The 21089-nt window shown below is 41.1% G+C and overlaps 1 protein-coding gene across 8 annotated transcripts in view; it reads right to left on the bottom strand.

Annotated features, from left to right (window-relative positions):
- The window catches only part of rnf220a (ring finger protein 220a), a 133100-nt gene extending 112314 nt beyond the window's left edge, over positions 1–20786 (bottom strand). For all 8 annotated transcript variants that reach the window (XM_051135020.1, XM_051135048.1, XM_051135064.1 and 5 more), the window contains exons 1-2: positions 20489–20786; positions 10575–11412 (exon numbers count right to left, since the gene is read on the bottom strand). In XM_051135020.1, the coding sequence (XP_050990977.1) occupies positions 10575–11223 (649 nt within the window). In that variant the 5' untranslated portion in view covers positions 11224–11412; positions 20489–20786. The remainder of the gene's footprint in view (positions 1–10574; positions 11413–20488) is intronic.
- Between the last annotated feature and the right edge of the window lie 303 nt (positions 20787–21089).

Here is a 21089-nt window from a genome sequence, read left to right as displayed (position 1 = left end):
GAGCATGATTAAAGCTTCATATTTTGAATACTAATTTACTTGCTTTTTTTAAAGCCATTTGGACTTAGTCTTAAGTGGTCTCAAACGACATGCGGGTTGAGAAATTAAATTAAATTAATTTTTTGTATATAAAACTCACAACGTTTTTACATTTGGGTGTTTTCAATTCAATAAACTAAGTTATAAGGGTGCTAAATGCTAGCAACTCTGGTTCAATGATAGCCTGAGATGCATATGGTTCAATTACAGCACCACGCCGGGTGACTGGATAATATGACAATGCATCCATGTTCACAAAATGAAAGGAAGAGGAAAAAGAGAGACGGAGAGAGAGGGAGGGAGTAGAAGAGGAGAGGCCCATTTGTAATGTATACTACAGGAGGCATTGATGATTGCAATTATCAAATAGCTGTTTTAAAAGGCCATTGATTGGTGTCATTAACTCAGCGAGTGTTTACTGATTGCTGCATTTGCACGATCACTCATGCTGGGCGCTCGCGCATCTGTTCTGATTAGCCCTGAAGAGGAGTGGGCCATCAAAGGAAGGATATAAGCTCACACACGTCCAGCTGGCAGTGAGCGTGTGGACACACACACAGAATTAGTACACACACAAATTAATAAAACACACGCATACAGTTCCTGCAGAATTCTCAGACGACGCACAGTGGCTGGCACACGAAACGCTTATCTACTCAGGGCTACTGTATTCAATTATGTCAAAAGCCTTGTTAGAACACAACTGAGAACGGCGACGTAACCCATCGTGATAGGAGAGGGGGGAGGGAGTTCTTAAGTGCCTATTTTAACTGTTTTCTCCCAGGCTGCCTGGCTACCAGCCCACCCCCAAAACGGCCCTCTTTATTGGCATGTAAAAGCCCAGCTTCATGGGCTTGGCCAGACAGACCAGCCTGACAACTGCAGGAGCGTTTCAGCTTCCTGACCGCCCCGCACTCTGGCCCTTTCACTAACCGCACACCGCCACGGCAACCAGCTGCCACGGTGCTCTTATCAGTGGGCCGACTCCCTGTCACCACAACAAACAAGCCCCTGCTGCCACCACACAACCACCCACAGAGAAACAGAAAGAGGGATGAAAGTGAAAGCATTAGAAAGGGAGAGAACAGGTAAGACAAAGGCTGTCCGAAAGATGAAAAATGCAACCTTTGCAGGCAGTTATACAGAGGCGCGAAGACACTAAGGCAACTTCAGTGTCTATTACATCCCGCAATCCTGTTCACGCAATTTGGTGGTTGGTAGAACAAATAAAAATGGTGCCTTGATGAGTTTAAAGGAGTACATTTAGTTACATTTCAGACAGACAGACAGATGGACAGGTAGATAGATAGATAGATAGATAGATAGATAGATAGATAGATAGATAGAGACTGTGCAGCGAGGTAGCAGCTGTTCTAGGTTACATACACCAAAGAAAATAAGAGGAAATAGGACTGAAACTATGGGGGACCAAAAGGACCATGTGACAATGACAATCGAAACAAAAGACATATATTTGTTTCAAGATTTCTTCTCACCCTCCTACATCTCTTTCGCTCCCGACCACGTCTTTCCAAATAAAAACCCCCTTCCGCGTGTCACTTCAAAAACAACAATGCGGTCACACCTGAGAGGGGGCGAAAGATACACTCTCACTTTCTCCAGCACAGCTGTAGCTTAACACGGCTTCTGAAACGCAACCGCAGCGACAGACACGATAGTCGAGAGTCACACGGTGCACAGACAGTCAGGCGCAGTGACAGGCATTGAATTTAAATATGAGCTAGCTGCTGCGAGAGGATGCACAATTAGAATGCAGGATTGGATCAATAGGCGTGCTGACAGATGGATTACTAAGGTAAATAGATGATACATGCTGCTAAATAATTAATCAGGCCCCTACGAGCGCCTGGACAGAGAGTGACGGGAAGAAGGTACAAAATGGCAACACTTTCTAATGTGTGCGGGCTATTGGCATTCTGGAGGAGCGTGCGTGTCTCCATGCAGATTCTCCTGAGCCGCCTTTCCGCCTCAGGTCTCACCGACCGGTAATGAGCAATGATCACACACGCAGCCCTCACAGAAGCAATAAAGCAAAGCTGGAAGCTTTGTTAGCACCCGAAAACAAGCTACAAACTGCTACAGGTGTAAGGGCTTACGGCACGCATCGAGCTGATGCTAATGTTGGGAAGAAAGCCGAGCTTACATTAAAGACATTTCTCATGCAAGATGTCGCTCCGGATGCTGTTGTTTTAATCCGCGACAGTCGTCTGAAACTCCCGGAAAGCCCCCCAACGCATCCCGCTTGGTAATCACTCGTGTTCAATAATTCACATTTAAGGGATGCAATAAATATATATAATATGTGTGTCCTTTAGCCAAGCCGGCTTTTTGGAAACAAGTCTGTCACAGAAGACTGCACCCGCACACGAAGAGAAGATTAGATTACTGGGGGAAACAGTGAGGAGGGGTGAAGGAAGAGAGGGAGAAGGATAAAGAGGTGGTGGCTGTGAACGGGCTGGGGTGGGTCTGCTGTGCTCTGGGTGGTGAACCTGTTAGCGAGAGTGAAGTTTCATCCCCTACCTCTTTAAGGGACTCAGGGGGACGAGGCTTTTCAGCACATCTGCATTAGTCCAGGATGGGGAGGAGGGGAGTTTGAGCCTGATCTAAGGGCTGTTCCTGGTTGCCGGTGGCCCGGAACTAAACTCAGGGTTGACGGACGGCCCACTGTGGTACCATGACCGGCTCCCTGACCCCGGGTGCATGAGCAGAACGGATACTAATGCCAGCTGTGCGGTTCTACAAGACTCAGCGGACCGCTTTCGGCTTGCTTTTATAGCAAAGTGTGACATCACCACAAGGCCCACATCCAGGCCATGGGAACGAGCCTGACCTAAATCCTGGGTGCATGTGTGTGCTTGACAGAACCCCCATACAGCTGCGTGTGCACATCTGCCAAGAGCTTGAATCTATGAATGGAAATCATTTAGGTCAAAAAGCATAGGCTTTTAAACCACAAACAAATCCAAGTAATATGCAATTTCATACCAAACAAGTGTGTTTGTCAGCTACTGTATATTCATGAGGATTGTGCTGCGGTGTAAGACCATCATGTTCTATGTCAATTCACTCATTCGCTCTGATCCCAGCTGTTTGTCTGCAGAGGATGCACGCTCTCATCTCATTTCCCCTGTTCATTTCCCTAACAGTGGCTCCAGCGGTCCGCACACACCAGCCTGTGTCCAATTCAAGTGGGCCTGCCAACAAAGCTCAGGCAGGAAGCGCTAATCCTTGATCTGCATCATGCCGCAACAATGGCTCGGCCCGGCACTCCCTCACACCGCACAGAGCGGTGCAGCCATGGCCTGCTGCACTGACACCTGCTGTCTTTTGCCAAGAGTAACCAGAAGAGAGAGCAAGACGGATCACACACTTTGCTCCTCTGATCTCAATAAAGTAATTCTCATCACTCTCAAATGCTTCTGAGAGGCAGAGTTTCAAATAAAGATGAAACCCAAATCCCCTAAAGTTGGTTGCAAACAAATGTTTGCTATAAAAACGCCAAGTTTTATTGCTCTGTTAAGCAATCATGAAGATACAGAGAGACAGAACGATAGAACGACAGATAAACAGATAGATAGATAGATATATAGATAGATAGATAGATAGATAGATATATAGATAGACTGAGAGACAGAACGATAGATAGATAAACAGATAGATAGATAGATAGATAGATAGATAGATCGATAGAATGGTAGAACAACAGAACAATAGAACGATAGATAGAACGATAGAACGATAGATAGATAGATAGAACGGTAGAACGATAGAACAATAGACAGATAGATAGATAGATAGATAGATAGATAGAACGACAGACAGACAGACAGATAGATAGATAGATAGATAGATAGATAGATAGATAGAACACTAGAACACTAGATAGAACAACAGACAGACAGACAGACAGACAGACAGACAGATAGATAGATAGACAGATAGAACGACAGACAGACAGACAGATAGATAGATAGATAGATAGATAGACAGATAGATAGATAGATAGATAGATATATAGATAGATAGATAGATAGAATGCTAGAACGATAGATAGAACAACAGATAGACAGACAGACAGACAGACAGACAGACAGACAGATAGATAGATAGATAGATAGATAGATAGATAGATAGATAGATAGATAGATAGATAGATAGATAGATAGATAGAACAACAGAACGATAGATAGATAGATAGATAGATAGATAGATAGATAGATAGATAGATAGATAGATAGATAGAACGATAGACAGACAGACAGACAAACAGAACGCTAGAACGATAGATAGAACGATAGATAGAATGATAGACAGACAGACAGACAGACAGATAGATAGATAGAACAACAGAACAATAGATAGATAGATAGATAGATAGACAGAACAACAGAACCATAGATAGATAGATAGATAGATAGATAGATAGATAGACAGACAGAACAACAGAACCATAGATAGATAGATAGATAGATGGACAGATGGATAGATGGCTAGATAGAACAACAGAACCATAGATAGATAGATAGATAGATAGATAGATAGATAGATAGATAGATAGATAGATAGATAGATAGATAGATAGATAGATGATAGACTGAAAGACAGAGACTATAGAGAGAATATAGAGAGACAATAGATAGATAGATAGATAGATAGATAGATCTCCAAGGTGGTGGCAAGAGCAAAAGAGAGTGAGGATTGAGAAAAAGGGAGGGAGAAGCTGGAAGGGAGGGATGGATGAAGGGTGGAGGGGGCACCGACAGGGAGGCAACATGAGAGGACAAGCCTTTTAACATCTGGGTAAGCACAGACGAGCGGCCGCTCTGCAGCCTAATTATTAGAACACTCTTACTTAACTTAACCTCGCCACTAGACCGTGACAGAGAGAGGGAGGGAGCAGGAACCAGAGCAGGAGGACAGACGAGGGAAGGAGGGAGGGAGAGACAGAAGGAGGGGGATTTTTGCTGGGATGACAATGTTGATCTCCTTAACTCTTCACCTGCCGGAGACGAGCGTCAGGGAGACAATAGTGTCGGCTTGAGGAAAAAAGCAGCCTAAAAACGTTTCTCTCCAACTCCAACCATTTTTTATTGTTCGCTTTCCATTATTATGATGTATCCTGGTGCATTTGCCACTTCTGCTGCAACTGTTTCCCAAAGTTTTCAATACATCCGAAAGAAAAACACACACAAACATGCCACTGACATCTGCTCTGACAAAAAAACAAGGTAAAAAAAAAACAACAACTGTGTGTTTTAACAGCTGTCAGTGCACACTGCTCTTCAGAGCTTTTGAAAGGGAAAAGACGGCGGAATAACTATACACTCTGACAGATCTGTGCGGCCCAATCGAAAAACATGAAAACAAGAATCAATCACGCAGACAGAGTAGGGAGTGAGCAGAAAGAGAGAGCAGGAGAATGAAAAAGAGACAGAGAAAGAGCACCGGCAAATAATTAAAGGCTCAAACCCAGTGGCTGACTGGCAACTACAAAGCCAGAGAGCGACAGGGAGACGCAATGCAAAAATAACTATGCTTGCTAACACAATGCATCTCGGCGCTACTGCTCAGTAGCCGTGTAAATTAGAGGACGAGTCCCCGCCAGGTTTGCTTGCCACTGTAACAATATATCCTCGTGACTGACGCTCTGACGTGTTCGGGGAGGACACGGGAGAATCTTTTTTAACATGTGTTGATGTGTGCTATAATCTGTGCTATATATCGACCCGAGCTGAAATCTTTTGAAGTTCACAACGAGCGTGTGGAAGAACGGCCGGGCGGCCGGTGGCCCGTCTATAAGCCCGGCTCGCTGCTGGGGTGGTGGGGGTTAAGCACGGAGCTGCCAGCCACCCGGTTCCCCGTAAATCAGCGGGGATTTATGGAGACAGGCCCACACGGCTCACGGGCTGGTCACGTCAGGAAGGAAGCCCGTGTGGCTGCGCTCTGTTGTCTTAAGGATTTTTTCCCTTTTATTTCAGCTGCTCAGGAAGGCAGCTGCAGTCTGCGTTTCAGCTCACGGCGCTGCTGATTGCTCATCCCCTGCCTTTTATTATTTTTTATCTTTCTTTCATCTCGCTCTTCCTCATTCCTTGCCTTCTCTCCTTCTAAGACTACGTCTCATGTCTTATTTTTTCTGTGGCTCACATTGAGTTTGGAAACAGGTTACACTATATCAGTCCCTCTGTTTGTCACACACACACATTTTCCCTCTGGATGTGAAGCTGGGATAGCTGTCCCAGGTCAGGTTCACTGCTCGGCTCTGCCGTGCTAATGTGTGCAGGAAGAAGGCAAACAAACAAGCTCCAGATGTAACACATTCACACTGGGAAATGAACACACACACATCAAATGCTCAAGAAAAAATTCCATAAATTCTGCCAAAATAACTACTCTATATTCATAATAATTATTGCATTAATATTACTGGACTATTATAACTTTTTCATATTTGACATAATTATAAAATATGAGCAAAATAAAATATAAGAAAATTAACCAAAATATCATATTCTATGTATACACACAACACAAAGTCACATGGAAATATTTTTGTGCATAAATATAGGTGGTTTGGGAATAGTAAAACAATCATGCAAATACAATATAGCAATTTCAAACAATAAATGTATTAAATAAATAAATATAAATGAAAATGTAATTTTTGTTGTTCAGATTTTTAAAAAATATATATTTAAAATGAACAAAATAATAGTAAATATTCTATATATGCACAAAACAAGATAACCAGATTTGATGTGACCCAGGACCACAAAACCAGTCATAAGGGTCAATTGTTTGAAACTGAGATTTATACATCATCCAAAAGCTGAAAAAATAAGCTTTCCATTGTTAGGATAGGAAAATATTTGGCTGAGATACAACTATTTGAAAATCTGGAATCTGAGGGTGCAAAAAAATCAAAATACTGAGAAAAATACCTCTAAGTTGTCCGAATGAAGTTTTTAGCAATGCATATTACTAATCAAATGTTAAGTTTTGATATATTTATGGTTGGGAATTTACAAAATATTTTCATGGAACATGATCTTTACTTAATACCATAATGATTTTTGGCATAAAAAAAATTGATCATTTTGACCCATACAATGTATTTTTGGTTATTGCTACAAATATACCTGTCCTATTTATGACTGGTTTTGTGGTCAAAGGTCACATATATAGAGGCACTGCCAATATTATACGTAAAATAATTATTGCAATGCTATACTTTCAAATATAATTTTGGTGAAAAATATGGTTAAAAATGTGTTTTAGTAAGGGACGCAGTCTATCCACACAATGTTCTCCTTTCCATTCAAAAATAATAAAATAGTCATGCTGAGGAAGCTCTAGATGTGACATGTTGTAAATCTTGAGAGGAGTGAGACTATCTGCAGGAATTGTGTCATGATAGGACTGTATCTTGCCGAGGTTGCCTGCTCACTAGCGTAGAGGCTGAGAATCGCACCGGCTGCAGTACAGTGCAGATTTGGGGCTTAATGCCCAGAGAGAGGACAGGGCTCCTGAAGTGACAGCCAGTAGCACGGTAGCCAGTCAAGGGGAACCCAATTTAAGTCTCTTCTACAACACTGCTGGAAATTCAATTGCATTAGAGCCCTTGGTGGGCCTAAGGTTTAATCTAATTAGATTCAGCTTCAAAAGAGAGGAGGAGAAGGAGCGAGGCAGAGAGTGAGAAGGCAAAACTGTCTCCCACTCTCCAAATCATTGTATTTTAAAACTCTCTCTCTGTTTTTTTTTTCTTTCTCCTCAGAGAGAAGAAGGCTGAGGCTTTCCTATCCCTTCCGCCAACCCTAATCCCCTCTCATTTCAGCAAGAGAAGCCGTTGCTCTTATCTGATAGTATGAATGTCAGATTACAGTCCATTGAGGGACTTGGATTATACCTGGATTGGCCCTCGAGAGCCACTATCTGCGCTTAATCTGAGCCGAGGGTGAAGGTGTTATAATCCCTCCAGCCGAACGGGCCGGCACTGTATCGCTGCTTCCTGTGCTGCTGCCGGTTCAAAAGCGCTACGCTGGATGTCTTAAAGAGCGCTCTCAAACAAGACCCCCTCAGAGGAGAAATTCTAGAAGAGATACTGGACACAGTTTCCTCTAGTCTGTCTCTCTTCCTCCCTCACACTCCTGCCTTCCTCTCTCGTTTCTTGTTGGGTGTCATTCACGCTCCTCCCAGCCTGCGTGCTGCTGTTTTTATCGGATCAGTCTCAGCTCGCCGCCCTTGTCTCTCATCTGTTCGATCAAGGGTGCTTCCATCTCTCCCTCTCTTTCTGTATCCCTCTCCCGCTCTTTACCCCGCTGCTGGGCCTCACTGTTGCACTGTAGCTCTCCCAAAAAGAGTGAACGGGTGGGAAAGAATTTAAAAATTGCAATAATCTAAATTTTAGGATTTAACTGAGAGTGCACACAAAATAATTGAGGACAAACGCTATATGTGACCCTGGACCACAAAACCGGTCTTAAGTAGTATGGTGTATTTGTAGCAATAGCCAAAAATACATTGTATGGGTCGAAATTATAAATTTTTCTTTTATGTCAAAAATCAGTAGGATATTAAGTAAAGATCATGTTCCATGAAGATATTTTGTACATTTCCTACCGTAAACATATAAAAACTTATGCATTACTAAGAACTTCATTTGGACAGCTTTAAAGACGATTTTCTTAGCGTTTTGATCTTTTCCACCCTCAGATTCCAGATTTTCAAATAGTTGTATTTCTGCCAAATATTGTCCTATCCGAACAACATCAATGGAAACCTTATACTCAAGATTTCAGATGATGTATAAATCTCAATTTCAAAAAAATGACCCTTATGACTGGTTTTATGGTCCAGGCTCACATATAAGCTTCTGAGAGAGAGAGAGATTTTAAAAGAAATATCGGCAGGGAGAGGCACAAACCAATAAATAGACAAGAAAGCCAGATAAAATAAACAGGAAAAAAGATCCCCCATAAGTTAATAGATTAGCTAACTTGAACTAACAATGAGCAATATAGCATTTTACAGCATTTATTAATCTGTGTTAATGCTAAAAACACAACTGTTGATTCATGTTAGTTAATAGTGCATTAACCAATGTTAAATTTAACTTTTGATCTTAAAAATGTATAAGTTGTTGTCACATTGAGACTAATAAATGCTGTAGTAGAATTGTTATTTTTAGTTAGCTATTATAAATAAATAATAAATAAAAACCTTAGAACAAGTACAAAAATAGCAAGACTTGCAACTGCATTTACATTCTCTGAATTTACTAACAAAAACATTCATATTTGTTAGTTCATATATTAACGTTTTTTTAAGAGTATTTATTGTTAGATCATTTTAAAAATAATACAAGTCTACATTATGTGTATATTTAAATAGTGTGGTCTCATAACATTGAAAGTGTCAGTAATACAATAAGGTGTCATTTGTTACCATTAATGTATTAACTAACATGAACGAACAATGAACAGTACACTTATTACCGTATTTAATCATTCTTGTTAATGTTAGATAATAAAAATACAGTCGTTCATTGTTTGTTCATGTTAATTCAGTGTATTAACTAATGCTAACAAACACAACTTGTGATTTTAATAATGCATTAGTAAATGCTAAAATTAACTGATTAAATGCTGTACTAATGTAGTTAACTAATGTTAACTAATGAACCTTATCATGAAGTGTTATCAAAGTGTCTTCTTCTCAAAAGAATTACTTCTTTTCGCTAGTAAGAGTTTGTAGAACTTTGTGTGTGTGTGTGTGTGTGTGTGTACTTATGTTTTCACTGGGACTTGTAATGTATTTGAGTAAGAGTGGTCAGGTTAGATTACTACAGTAATACCACTGGGCTTCCGCTCTGCAGAGGTCTTATGAATCTGTGCACACATTTCACATTTCCTCACCTCCAAAACACACACATACACACTCATTCACACCCGCTCTCACCCAAGAGAAACCTCCATTTCATTTATGAGTTTTATCTGTGGAATTTATCTGCTCTGTAAGACCAGTAGGGCACACTCTCTAAACACTCCCCAGCAGTTTGACTTGTGAAGCGGGACACACTTTCTACATTATAGGGATAACATATCACGGCAAGAAATTTATAAGTTAAGCACTGTTACACGCACACATATATTTATGTGTGTGTTCATTGCTCTCTGGATTCCTTTTATTGGTTATCTTTATTCTTTCATTTTTAATTCCAATCTTTTTTTAAATCAGTTCTTTGTTTTTGTTTTTTCAAAAAATCACTCTACATTGAATTTAGTTTAATTAACAAGTCTAACCTACTAGATGTTTAAAATCCATTGGAGAGTAGCTAGCTTGTGTAAAAAGAGACATGTAATATGTTCAACAAAACAAATGTCTGTCAGCAGACCTTATTTCTACATGGCCAAAAAAAAGTTTTGGGTTCTAAAAGTAGTGCTAGACTTATTTGTACATATGTAACACAGTTAACAGACATTAATAGTGCACTTCATTTAAAAGAAGAGTGTACTCACAGCGCTCAATGCGATCCTCTGGACTGGACGAGGTTTCTCGGTCCGACAGCAGGCCTGACACTGCGAAGATCTTCTTCCCTGCATCTTCCACGGCTTTGAGAGCGCTAGGCGAGCTGGAGGGGATCTGAGCACCGCCGAAGTCGTACTCTTTCCCTTCTGCGTCCGAGTAGCGCAGGTGTGGGGAGGCCTCGGCCTCCAGGCAGCCCTTTAGCCGCTTGGCTGGGGTGAAGGCGGACTGGTATCCACCTCCCGCTCCATCACGGTCCTCCGGAGGAGAAGCGAAAGGCCGGAAGGCCCCAACGCCACTGTGGTTTAGCATGCTTATTGGGGAACAGTCCAGATTTGGTGGGGCAAACTGATGATGGAGGTGTAGGAGGGAAGGAGGGAAGTCCCTGTTGGGGAAGCCTGGTGGTACGGCGCCCTGCCTGTGGTACATGGAGGCGAACGTGTAGGAACCGTTGTTGAACGGAAGGTGAACGTCCTTCTCCACAGAAACCGGCACGCCGAATGGACGTGGCTGTTGGCAGGGGATGGAGGCATCGCGGCTGGCCTCCGCCGTTGATGCTAGCACCATTAGCGCTGGGGATGCTAACGGGTTGGGCAGGTAGGAGGAGCTCTCCATTTTGAAAGCCGCCCGGTGCAAGTCCATTTTGGAGACTGGGCTGGGGTTGGGCGGAGGGGGGGTTAGGGGCGAGAGCAGAGGGGTGTGGGGGAGGGGTGGAGAGAAGAGAGACGGGGTAAACGGTATGGGCAGAATGGTGCAAACTTTTGCGCTGTCGACTCTCTGGCAGAATCGGGGGTCGCTCTCACTGGCGGTTCATCCTCGACGGTCCTCCACCTGAAGAAAGTTGAACAGAGGAGGAGTTAAACCACTTAAAAAAACACTCTGAAACTCTCGCCTACTTTTACGAAATAGAAAGTTTCCCGCCGCAGATCTGAGGTTCAGATCACATATAAGCCTCTTACTCCATCTCCCTGTCTGCGGAGCAGAACGGCGTCTGAGGCAGATAAGAGGCGTGCGCTGATCAGATAAGAGCGCGGCCCTGCTCGTGTGAACACCCTGGTCCTCTGCCTCCGATGGGATTCTCATACTGATATCATATCAGCCTGCCATCTGCACAGGAAATTTGACTGAATGAATAAATTAGCCGCACTTCACCCCTTGACCCCTGCTGCAGCCAAACAGCCCGAGAAGAAGCCCTGGAGGATAACATTCACTGATTGGTAAAAGTGTGAGTGGGTTTAATGAGAAGCATTTTAGCGAATCTGTGTCCATTTGTGCACGTGTGCGTCTGTCCGTCATCGCCTATCCCTGGAGGGCAAACCGAAAGTGATCTATTACAAGTTAAATGGACATTTAACATGAAATTTGGAAATTATTGTACTGCTCAAACTGCTCACTTAAATACAAATCAAAATTACTCCGTTTAACATAAAATTCTTTCACTATGATTAAAAAGGGTCAATAGGGTTAAAAAAAAGATTACTTTTTGACTTTGATTACTTCTCTGAGAACATTAAAGTGAAATACACTACTGTTCAAAAGTATACAAATTAATTATTTTATTCAGCAAGTATGCATTAATCTAATTAAAACTGACATCAAAGTCATTTATAATGTTAATATAAATGCTGTTCTTTTTAACTTTCTATTCATCAAAAAATCCTGGAAAAAATATATCATAGTTTCCACCGAAATATTAAGTAATATTAAATATTTTCAACAAGAAATGTTTGTAGAGAAGCAAATCAGCATATTAAAATCATTCCTTAAGTAACACGTGACATGAGTAATGGCTGATAAAAATTCAGCTTTGACATCACAGGAATAAATTAAATGTTAAAACAGCTGAAAAAAATTGGAATAATATTTCAAAATAGTTACAATTTTACTGTATTTTTATCAAATAATTGCAGCCTTGATGAGACTTTTTTTAAAAGATTTTTAAAAGTCCTATCGACCCCAAAATGTGAAATGTTGTGAGACGTCACGTGCGTGTATGGAAAACTGAATCTAATCTGTGCATCTGGAGAACAGGTCCTCTTATTCAGAGTAATTCAAATAGATGGGCCTTTAGACTTGTGTCACGGCGAGGCCATTTCAAATGCCACACAGAATATCAGACTGCATCAAAGAAACTCCTGGGGAATTTATCAGGGCATTTTTACAGATATCAGCTGTCCAGAACACTCATTCGAATCAATTTTAAAACTCGATCTGCACACACACACTCTGCGGCCCAGTAAAAAGAGCTTTACATTATCACATACATGGCAGGGGAATGTGTGCCGTTTCCTGTCTGTAGAAAATGGGTTACACTACACCGCTTGATGCTGGCGAGAAGCCCAAGAATCGCATTACGTTCCGTCTTCTCACTCGGCCTAGCTGGGAAAATAGCACCTTGAAAATGTACCAATATCGAAAGCCCCCTCTTTTTTTTTTTTTCACTCTCACACTCATCAGGGCCTCGTCTCTGTATCGAATCTCTCCCCTCGGATAACCTCTAAAAAATGAGTGCGGGTGGGTGTTGATAGCAAGGTAATACAGTGATAAGTACCTGGATATTTCAATTTTATTATCATTACCATCAGCGCAGTCAGGCAGTGTGAAACTGACAATCCAATAAAAGGACATAGGATATCCCCCCCAATGGTGCACCAGAGAGAGAGAAAGAGGGGGCATAACTAGGCTGAGTGTTGTACAGATGTGCTAATCATTTCTGTGGCTGCGGCCGGTCTGCCTGGTGCCCCAGCTACACACACGCACAAAAGCATGCACAAACTGAGAGCCCAGTGTCCCAGAGCAACCAAAGAGAGCAGTGAGTCAGCCTGACACACACTGACACGCCAAAGAGTGTGTGTGAGAGAAACAGAGACGGCGAGAGAGAGAGAGAGAGAGAGAGAGAGGTCGAAAGGGGGGTACGGGACCGCAACGTCCACCACAACTCTTGTCACGCTTCTTTCCCTCCATCTATCAGTCTTTGTGAGCAAAGCCTAAGATTTAAGAAACCATCTTAAATGAGGCAAAATAAAATTCATTGCAAAGTGCTCAACACAGTAATTCATCTCTGTATTGCATTATTAGAATTTTTAAAAAACAGACCTGAATGATAAACTACAAAAGCTGGTGTTGACATAAATTACTAAATTAAAAAAGCAAAAATAAATAAACGCACAAATACCTTTTAAATTTCATTAAGCTATTTGTCACAAGTTAAAAACTGAGATTGATTATCCAGGGGAAAAAATAAATAAATCTGTCACTGAATTGTTACAGTGATCCAGCATAAATCTAGCATCGCATTTCCTTCAAATTACATTGTTATGATATTGCAGTGTCACTTGCCGTGATGAGCTACGTGTCTCTCTCAGAAAGTTAGTGATGTAAGGAAACAGAAAGGGTACAACAAAGACAAATAAGAAGTTGTCAGTGACACACATTCTTGGCGCAGCTCTCGGGAGCAGTGCAAATGAATCCAATTTCATCGAAAACAAACGACTGTCAAATTTGACTGCTGAAAGAAAATGCAAAAGTTTCGGCGGAGGGTGTCACTCAAACCGCAGCTCCTGCTCCTCTGCCTGTCTGTCAGTATATTTAGAGATTGTTGACAACCGTGAAAGTGCCACTCTTACATTTTATTACAGGACAGGGCAGACACTGTCATTCAATACCCTCAGAAAAAACACACACATATTCGAACCCACACAAATCTCCCAACTGTCTGAGCTAGACACCATGTGAGAAGACAAAAATGGCAACAGTTACAAGAATGCGGCCGACGAAAGGATTTCATGCTAATTGCTGCTCCAAATTAAGCCATGCCAGCGATTTCTCACGCTTTTTTAACTTTCACTGAAAAGCTTCCAGCGGTGTCAGAAAATATGATGTGGTGTGAAGGCTGTTATGCGTGCAGCTGCTAAAATGGAGAGCCCTCAAACGACGTCGCAGGAAATGACACAAAGCACATTTTAACTACTTTGCTCTTGAAAACTTCCCAAACGCCTTTGTCTGAAGGGTCTCAGCAGCACTCCAGCGCTCGTTACGTTTTTTAATCACCCTGAAGGGTAAACTTATGTTTATCCACAACAGTCTTCTTAAGCATCCACTCGAAATGGCTGCCGTCACTGACACAAACACGGCACTCCAGTCTCCCCTCGGCTTGTCAATCAGGGAGGCGGCGTTAAATATTTGTGGCGAGAAGGGGGAAAAGGTGCCACGCGGATCGCCCAGGCCGCATTCGCTCAGCTCGCTTAGTATTCCGCGAGGAAGTGCTTTTGGACCAGAGGACAGTCGATATTATTGAAAATACAGTCATTCACCGTCGGCTGGCCTGCGACTTAGGACCACGCAGATAATATATCCTGCTGAATTAGAATCAAAGCCCTCGTGATATGAAATCTTCCACGGAACAATTCAATAACGTGCAGCAGCTGCGGTATGAGACATAAAAAAATGAACGCCCGCATCCTGAAGACGTGAAAGTGAGATTTAATGACAGACTGAGAACGCAGTGAGGGATAATGACACTTGGACATACAGCTAACTAAATCAATAATGATAGTACAAGCTGTGCCTCAACACTCCAGTTCACTATCAACAAATAAATTCCCCACAGTGTATGACACACAATAAAACCCAGCAATAAATAGTGGTAATCAATCACTGCTTTATTGGATCTTATCGCCTGCATAAGGCCTGCCTCTAAACTTTCGCAACTTTTTTTTTTTGCTCCCCCAGACGAAATTTGCACGATTTACTCTCGGCGTACAAAACGTGCCACTCGGCATGAGCTGTCAGAGTAAGTGAGGATTTGCTTTTCAAATAAAGCTTTGCGGCGGGCACCGGGGAACATTGATTCATTGTGAACAAAATGATTTTCAAAGTTTCCTGTCCTGCCTGCCCTATTCATTTCAGGGGCTGATGGACTGTTTGTCTCATCCCACCCACCTGAGCCAACTAATTCCTCACTAAGCCCAGATTATTTGCAAGGTGTCTGGATCCTCTGTGCTCAGAGCCAGGACTGGACTGCAAAGAAGCCACGGAGACACCAACACATCCACCCACCCACCTCCTCGCCGCCCTTACAGCTGCTGTCCACTGCCACCGTGTACCGAGACAGAGCAAGAGAGACTTTACACTGTTTTGATTTTGCCTGGTTTGAGCACACTGTTTGCCAACCAGGAGCTCGTCAATAATAGATAACGAAGCACAATGCGAAAGCAGTCTGCCACTAAACCGTCTGAACTTGTTGGCTGGCCTGTCTTATAAAACACAAGATTAATTTAACTAGCACGGTTGGTCTCTTACTCCAAGTTCAGTTCCACAGCCGAGTGAGAAAACAGAATGAATTTCATGCTTCTCCTTCCACAAATTTGTGCATTTGCTCACTGTACACAATAACTAACGTAAAAAGCATATTTCTAAACTGGTGGAAAGAGCTGTGTCTCACTCCTAGACTAATGTTCAGTGGGAAGACACCGAGCAACATTCAGACAAGCAGAGAGATATAGGACTCTTATTGATCCCAGGGAAATGCACTGGTAATGCCTTGTGAGAGAGGGTGTAAAATTAACTTATTCTACAGCTCTAAAACTCACATCTAAATAATGGACAGGTAGGTAAATCAAAAAAGAACAAACTACAAAAACTAGCACAGCCAATGAATCTTCAGGCAGCTCAGCTCTCCGTGTTTTAAAATGCAGTTCTGTTTGTTTGACATGAGTTTTAGATTTATTCACGCAGGACTTTTTGTTCAGATATTTTACTACATATATAAAAATCTTAAGGTCCCCTAAATTGTAAAAAATTAAATTCTATAATGTTTTTGGACTTAAAAAAACGAGAGTAAACGCGCAGCCAACGCCCCGTTGAAAGTCATTGCAAATGACTGAGGTAAAACAAACGCGCGGGAATTTATTCTAATCACAGTAGCGTTGATATAGTAGTTATCAATTTATTTGAATAATTTATTAATTAATTAAAGTTAAAAAGACATGATAAAAACACCAGCAACGAGCAAAACTATAAGCATTATAAGCAATTGAACATAACAAGGAAAAATACATAACAACAGAACAATAACATAACTCTCAATAAGAAAGAAACTATATATAGTTATAGTAAAAGAGGACGAACGCGATAAGCAGTGTTCAAAAAGCTTCGAGCAGCAGTAGATTTTATTCAAAGGCTTTGCTGCGGTTGGGGCGCTTTACCTAACAAACAAAGTATCTCACTCACCATAAAATTTCAAATGTTCCGCCTCGGCACTAAATAAAAAGGTACATGAATAGGCGTGTCTGCACGCTTCAAAACATAATGGAAGGGGACATGGTGAAGTTAGGCAATCCAAGGACTACACCTGATTATTTTCATCTTTATACAAGCGTCCAAACGCTTGTCACGCACGCACATCTTCAATATTTCTCGACAAATTCAAAAGAATCCTTTAAGGACCACGACCTTTCCCAGTGCTCAAACTGTGGTATTATTTGTAGATTATTTTAATTACCATACCATGCCACCATCTGCATGACAAATGAGCTTTCTGTGAAGTGTTTATTAGCACGTGAAAACATAAACATGCACGAGGGCGGGTGGGTACGAGTTAACGGGGTTAATGCTAGTTTAATTCGTTGGGAAACAGCACGCTTGTCGATAACACAGAATAGACAAAAGGCCAATCAAGCCGGTGCGTTTGAGAAATGCGTGCTTCATTTACTTTCAGTGCGCGGTTTCGGATGGATTTTTCTTTTGAATCCAGACTAGAAAGACTTTCTCAGTCACATATCGTTGTAAGTTACAGCCGCACAACTTCTGGCTGTCTCCGTCCTCGCTGTCTGTTGGGAAAGGATGCTCTCCTCTCCTCCTAATTGTTAACAAGAATGAAAACGTTTGATTGCGCTTGCTTTTTTAATGCTACAAATCCAGATTAAAATAACTCTGGCCATTGATCCGGCCACTGGAATCGACATTAATTTTAGTTCACTTCTCACTTTGCACGGGGATCAATGAGAAGCAATAACAACTGACATCGGCGCTGAAAAGGACAGAACAGAAAACGCAGGGCTGAAAATCGAAACGCTGACGAATAAATCATCTGTTTCCTTTCGTCCATCCTTTTCCATCTTTGCATCTACTTTTCTTCCATCAGGTTGTCTCGTTAGAACTACTGTGTTAAATAATTCGGCGCAAAAAATATTAAATAAATAAATAAATAAATATATTCATGTTTATGGGATGAAAGCTTTAAATCAGCCTGAATGCATGGAAATAAGATGCTTAAGTTTTGAATACAGGAGCGCAACAGGCTACAGTGATTACATTTGTTTAATTTGCTTTTAATAACAATTTTAATAAAACGGATTTAAAACATACCAATAAAATTTTGATTATTGAAGAAATCGAAATGTTTCTACAGATAATTTGCACAAACCCCCATGCATAATTACAATTAAAATGCATTTAAAACAATTCAAATGAACATAGTGGATTTCACAAGTCTCCGTATCTCACTGTCCATTACTTATATTTATCATATAATCTAATTTAACATTCTCAAGTGATTTTGGCCCTACTCGCTCCAGTACAAATATCAGTTAACACACTGATCTTAAAAGACACTTTAATCTCTGAGGATCATAATTTCATTATGTAATTTAGATTTAAAAACACAAACTTTATGTTATTATTTAAAAATCTGTGTAATCATCAAACACAAACAAATGAAATATTAAGTGTAATAATAAAGATTCATGACTAAAAGCCTACAATTAAATATCGAACAAATTAAGCGTGTAATCGTGAAAAATGATTCGGCCAGTCGGAATGCAAGCGGGTAAAAAAGCGGGTTCCTGTCCTGTAGAACAACTTAAAAATAAACAACGAATAAAATCATGTAATATAGATTTATAAGTACCACATATTGTGTTTTGTTGTTGTTGTAAATATAAAATATAAAATATAAAGTTATAAATAATCTGAGTCAATTACAATATATAGCCCACACAGTTGCAAATAGTTTCATATTTACTGCACAAGGCCGTTAAGTAATACTGGAATAAAATAATGAGCTAATAAACACCCTCTTACAAATGGAAATTCACAAATGGAAGATATTAAATGAATGAGGCTATTTACTTAACAACGAATGTATTCTGTCACCCTAAATATAAATAATTGATGTGACTGTGAAGAAAAAAAAAAGACTGTAGAATCATAGGCTGTTTAGATATGTAGCTCGGTCCTATACTGAAATTATTAAATAGATTAAATAAACCTATAACTGGATATTCGCATACGCACAAATGTTCCTTTAAACTGCAAAACTGAAAACAGGTGTTTTATTGTGTTTGCTTGTTTTTTTTTTCTTCTAATATATATATATTTTTTGTTCAAAAATGATTAAAATACTACTGTTGTTATAAAAATAAATTATTTTCGTTGCGTTAGTAGAATTATTAAACATTTGCAAAGTGTAAATAATCTCCAAATCTGAGTAAGCAACGCGACAATGTTTTTATAACATTGTGGAGATTATAAACTAAAATAATAAGTCGTAGATAACAAGTCCTGTCTGAGAGCTCTGCCCAGAATTTTCCTTGGAAATTCTATTAACAACTCGTGAGCACAGCGGAAAAACTCCCGTATGTGTTGTGTAAATTGTAGTGACCCATAGTAAACAGGTGTTTCCTTGCACCTTGTTTCCTTACTGCACGGATTCGATTCCGTTATAAGTGCTATATCCAAGTAACTGCTCCGAGCAGGCCTATGGTTTTCTTATTTAACAACCATTGTTGTCAGATTAATTTAAAACTAAACATTTTGTTTTTCAATTAACATACATGCGCACTTAAGAGAAAAATAAAGAGTGTAACGCAGGCCAACAGTCTATTGTGGCTTGAGAACAAAATATAAATTATCCGCAACATTGGTCTCAAGCGCATTAATTCCCGCTCTGATTACAGACTATAAATGGAGAGCACTATAAATGGAATAGTAAAATCTTCACTCGCAGGAGCAGTTCTCACGTCCACTACCAGTCACAAATTAGTTGGGAGCGGAACTGAACTACAGAAGCTGGTTTTAAAGCCCGGTCTGAAGTGATAACGTTCAGTTATTAAAGGTTAACCCACTGAACATCACACACAAGCATGTTACACTCGTGGGTGGCCGCAGACACGCGTACATCATCACGGGTATCATTATAACAAGTTCCCTTTCAGTTCCATCAACCAAAAACACTAGTATTTCAATGACCTGCCTAATTTCCCACGACACCAGAAAGCGCTTGTGCAAGAGAGCAACTATTAAATGAGAATTTATGTGAACCGGCGTTTTTGAAACGCTACGCCGTGATTAAGAAGATTGTTTAGGGTCATAGCAATTTATTTGTTAATAACATGTGCATTTTTTTTTTTACGCGTAATAAGCCTTTCTCACATTCTCAAACGTATGGCATTCCAGTCAGAGGTCAAATGCGCAATTTCAGCAAACTTTAACACTAGGAATTGACGTTAAAGTCAAAGCAAAGTTAGCCGCTGAAATGTTTTAGGAGTTCACTAACTCTTCCACACTAAAAGCGAAGGTGCTCCATAAAGAGTCACTAAAATTATTGCCGCAATCAAGCCATTACGCGCGACAGAAACATGCTGTCTGATAGGAGATCTATTGATATGAAATAATAAAGTTGCGCATCATCACCTTAACTCAATTTCCACGCAACAAAAAGCAAACAACAACAATAACAAATGCCGTGCTATCCCGGAGCAAGAGACAGCCACGTTAGGGTGCGTTAAATCAGGCTCGGGGTCACTCATTAAACAGTCAGATAAAACTAGATTTCTCCACAGAAACATTAGACGCGTTCCCACGGGATCATAAATACAATCTGTGTCAAGACATTCACAGCACTTACGTTGTTTAAAAAAATCCCTTGGAAGGTTTAGCTGTCCTTTTATCCCCACAACTGAAACTTTTCGAAACAGCCGAGCGAAGATCACCGCGAAGCAAAGTAGACTCGCACCTCGAGGAAAGAACGTGAGACGCTCGCCGTGCGTGAGACAGAGTTTCCCGGGTCGTGTCGTGCGTTGAGAGTTGTATCAGTTGCATGTACCGATGAGAACGAGTCTGCGTTCAGTAGCAAAGTAGACACGATAGGCAGAGATTTGCTCAGAGGTGGAAACAGTGTTGGAGGTGCAGTGCTGCCGCTCAGCGCCAGGTTCGCTCATTGACTGACATTCATTCTCTCCTCCTCGCTCGCCGAGGACCCTGACCCCCCTTCTCCACGCTCCCGTGGGGGATCTCATGGGCTGTTTTGTGAGCACGGAATGAATTATCGTCTCTCTTCACCATTTAGAAGACCTGGAAAATGAAGTCCGCGGCAAAACAAAAGATGTTTCAACAATGCGCCAGGTCTTTACAGAAATAGGTAAGTGTGCAGCGTCCCATTGCGCGCGCCGGCTTGCTCTTCACGCGAGTTTATCGTCAGCTGTTTTTAGTCTACATAAGTCTCATAT

This window comes from Labeo rohita, chromosome 2, assembly GCF_022985175.1.
Source record: "Labeo rohita strain BAU-BD-2019 chromosome 2, IGBB_LRoh.1.0, whole genome shotgun sequence".
NCBI lineage: Eukaryota > Metazoa > Chordata > Actinopteri > Cypriniformes > Cyprinidae > Labeo > Labeo rohita.
Note: the sequence above shows the minus strand (reverse complement) of the source record. Positions and strands in the feature narration are given on the sequence as shown.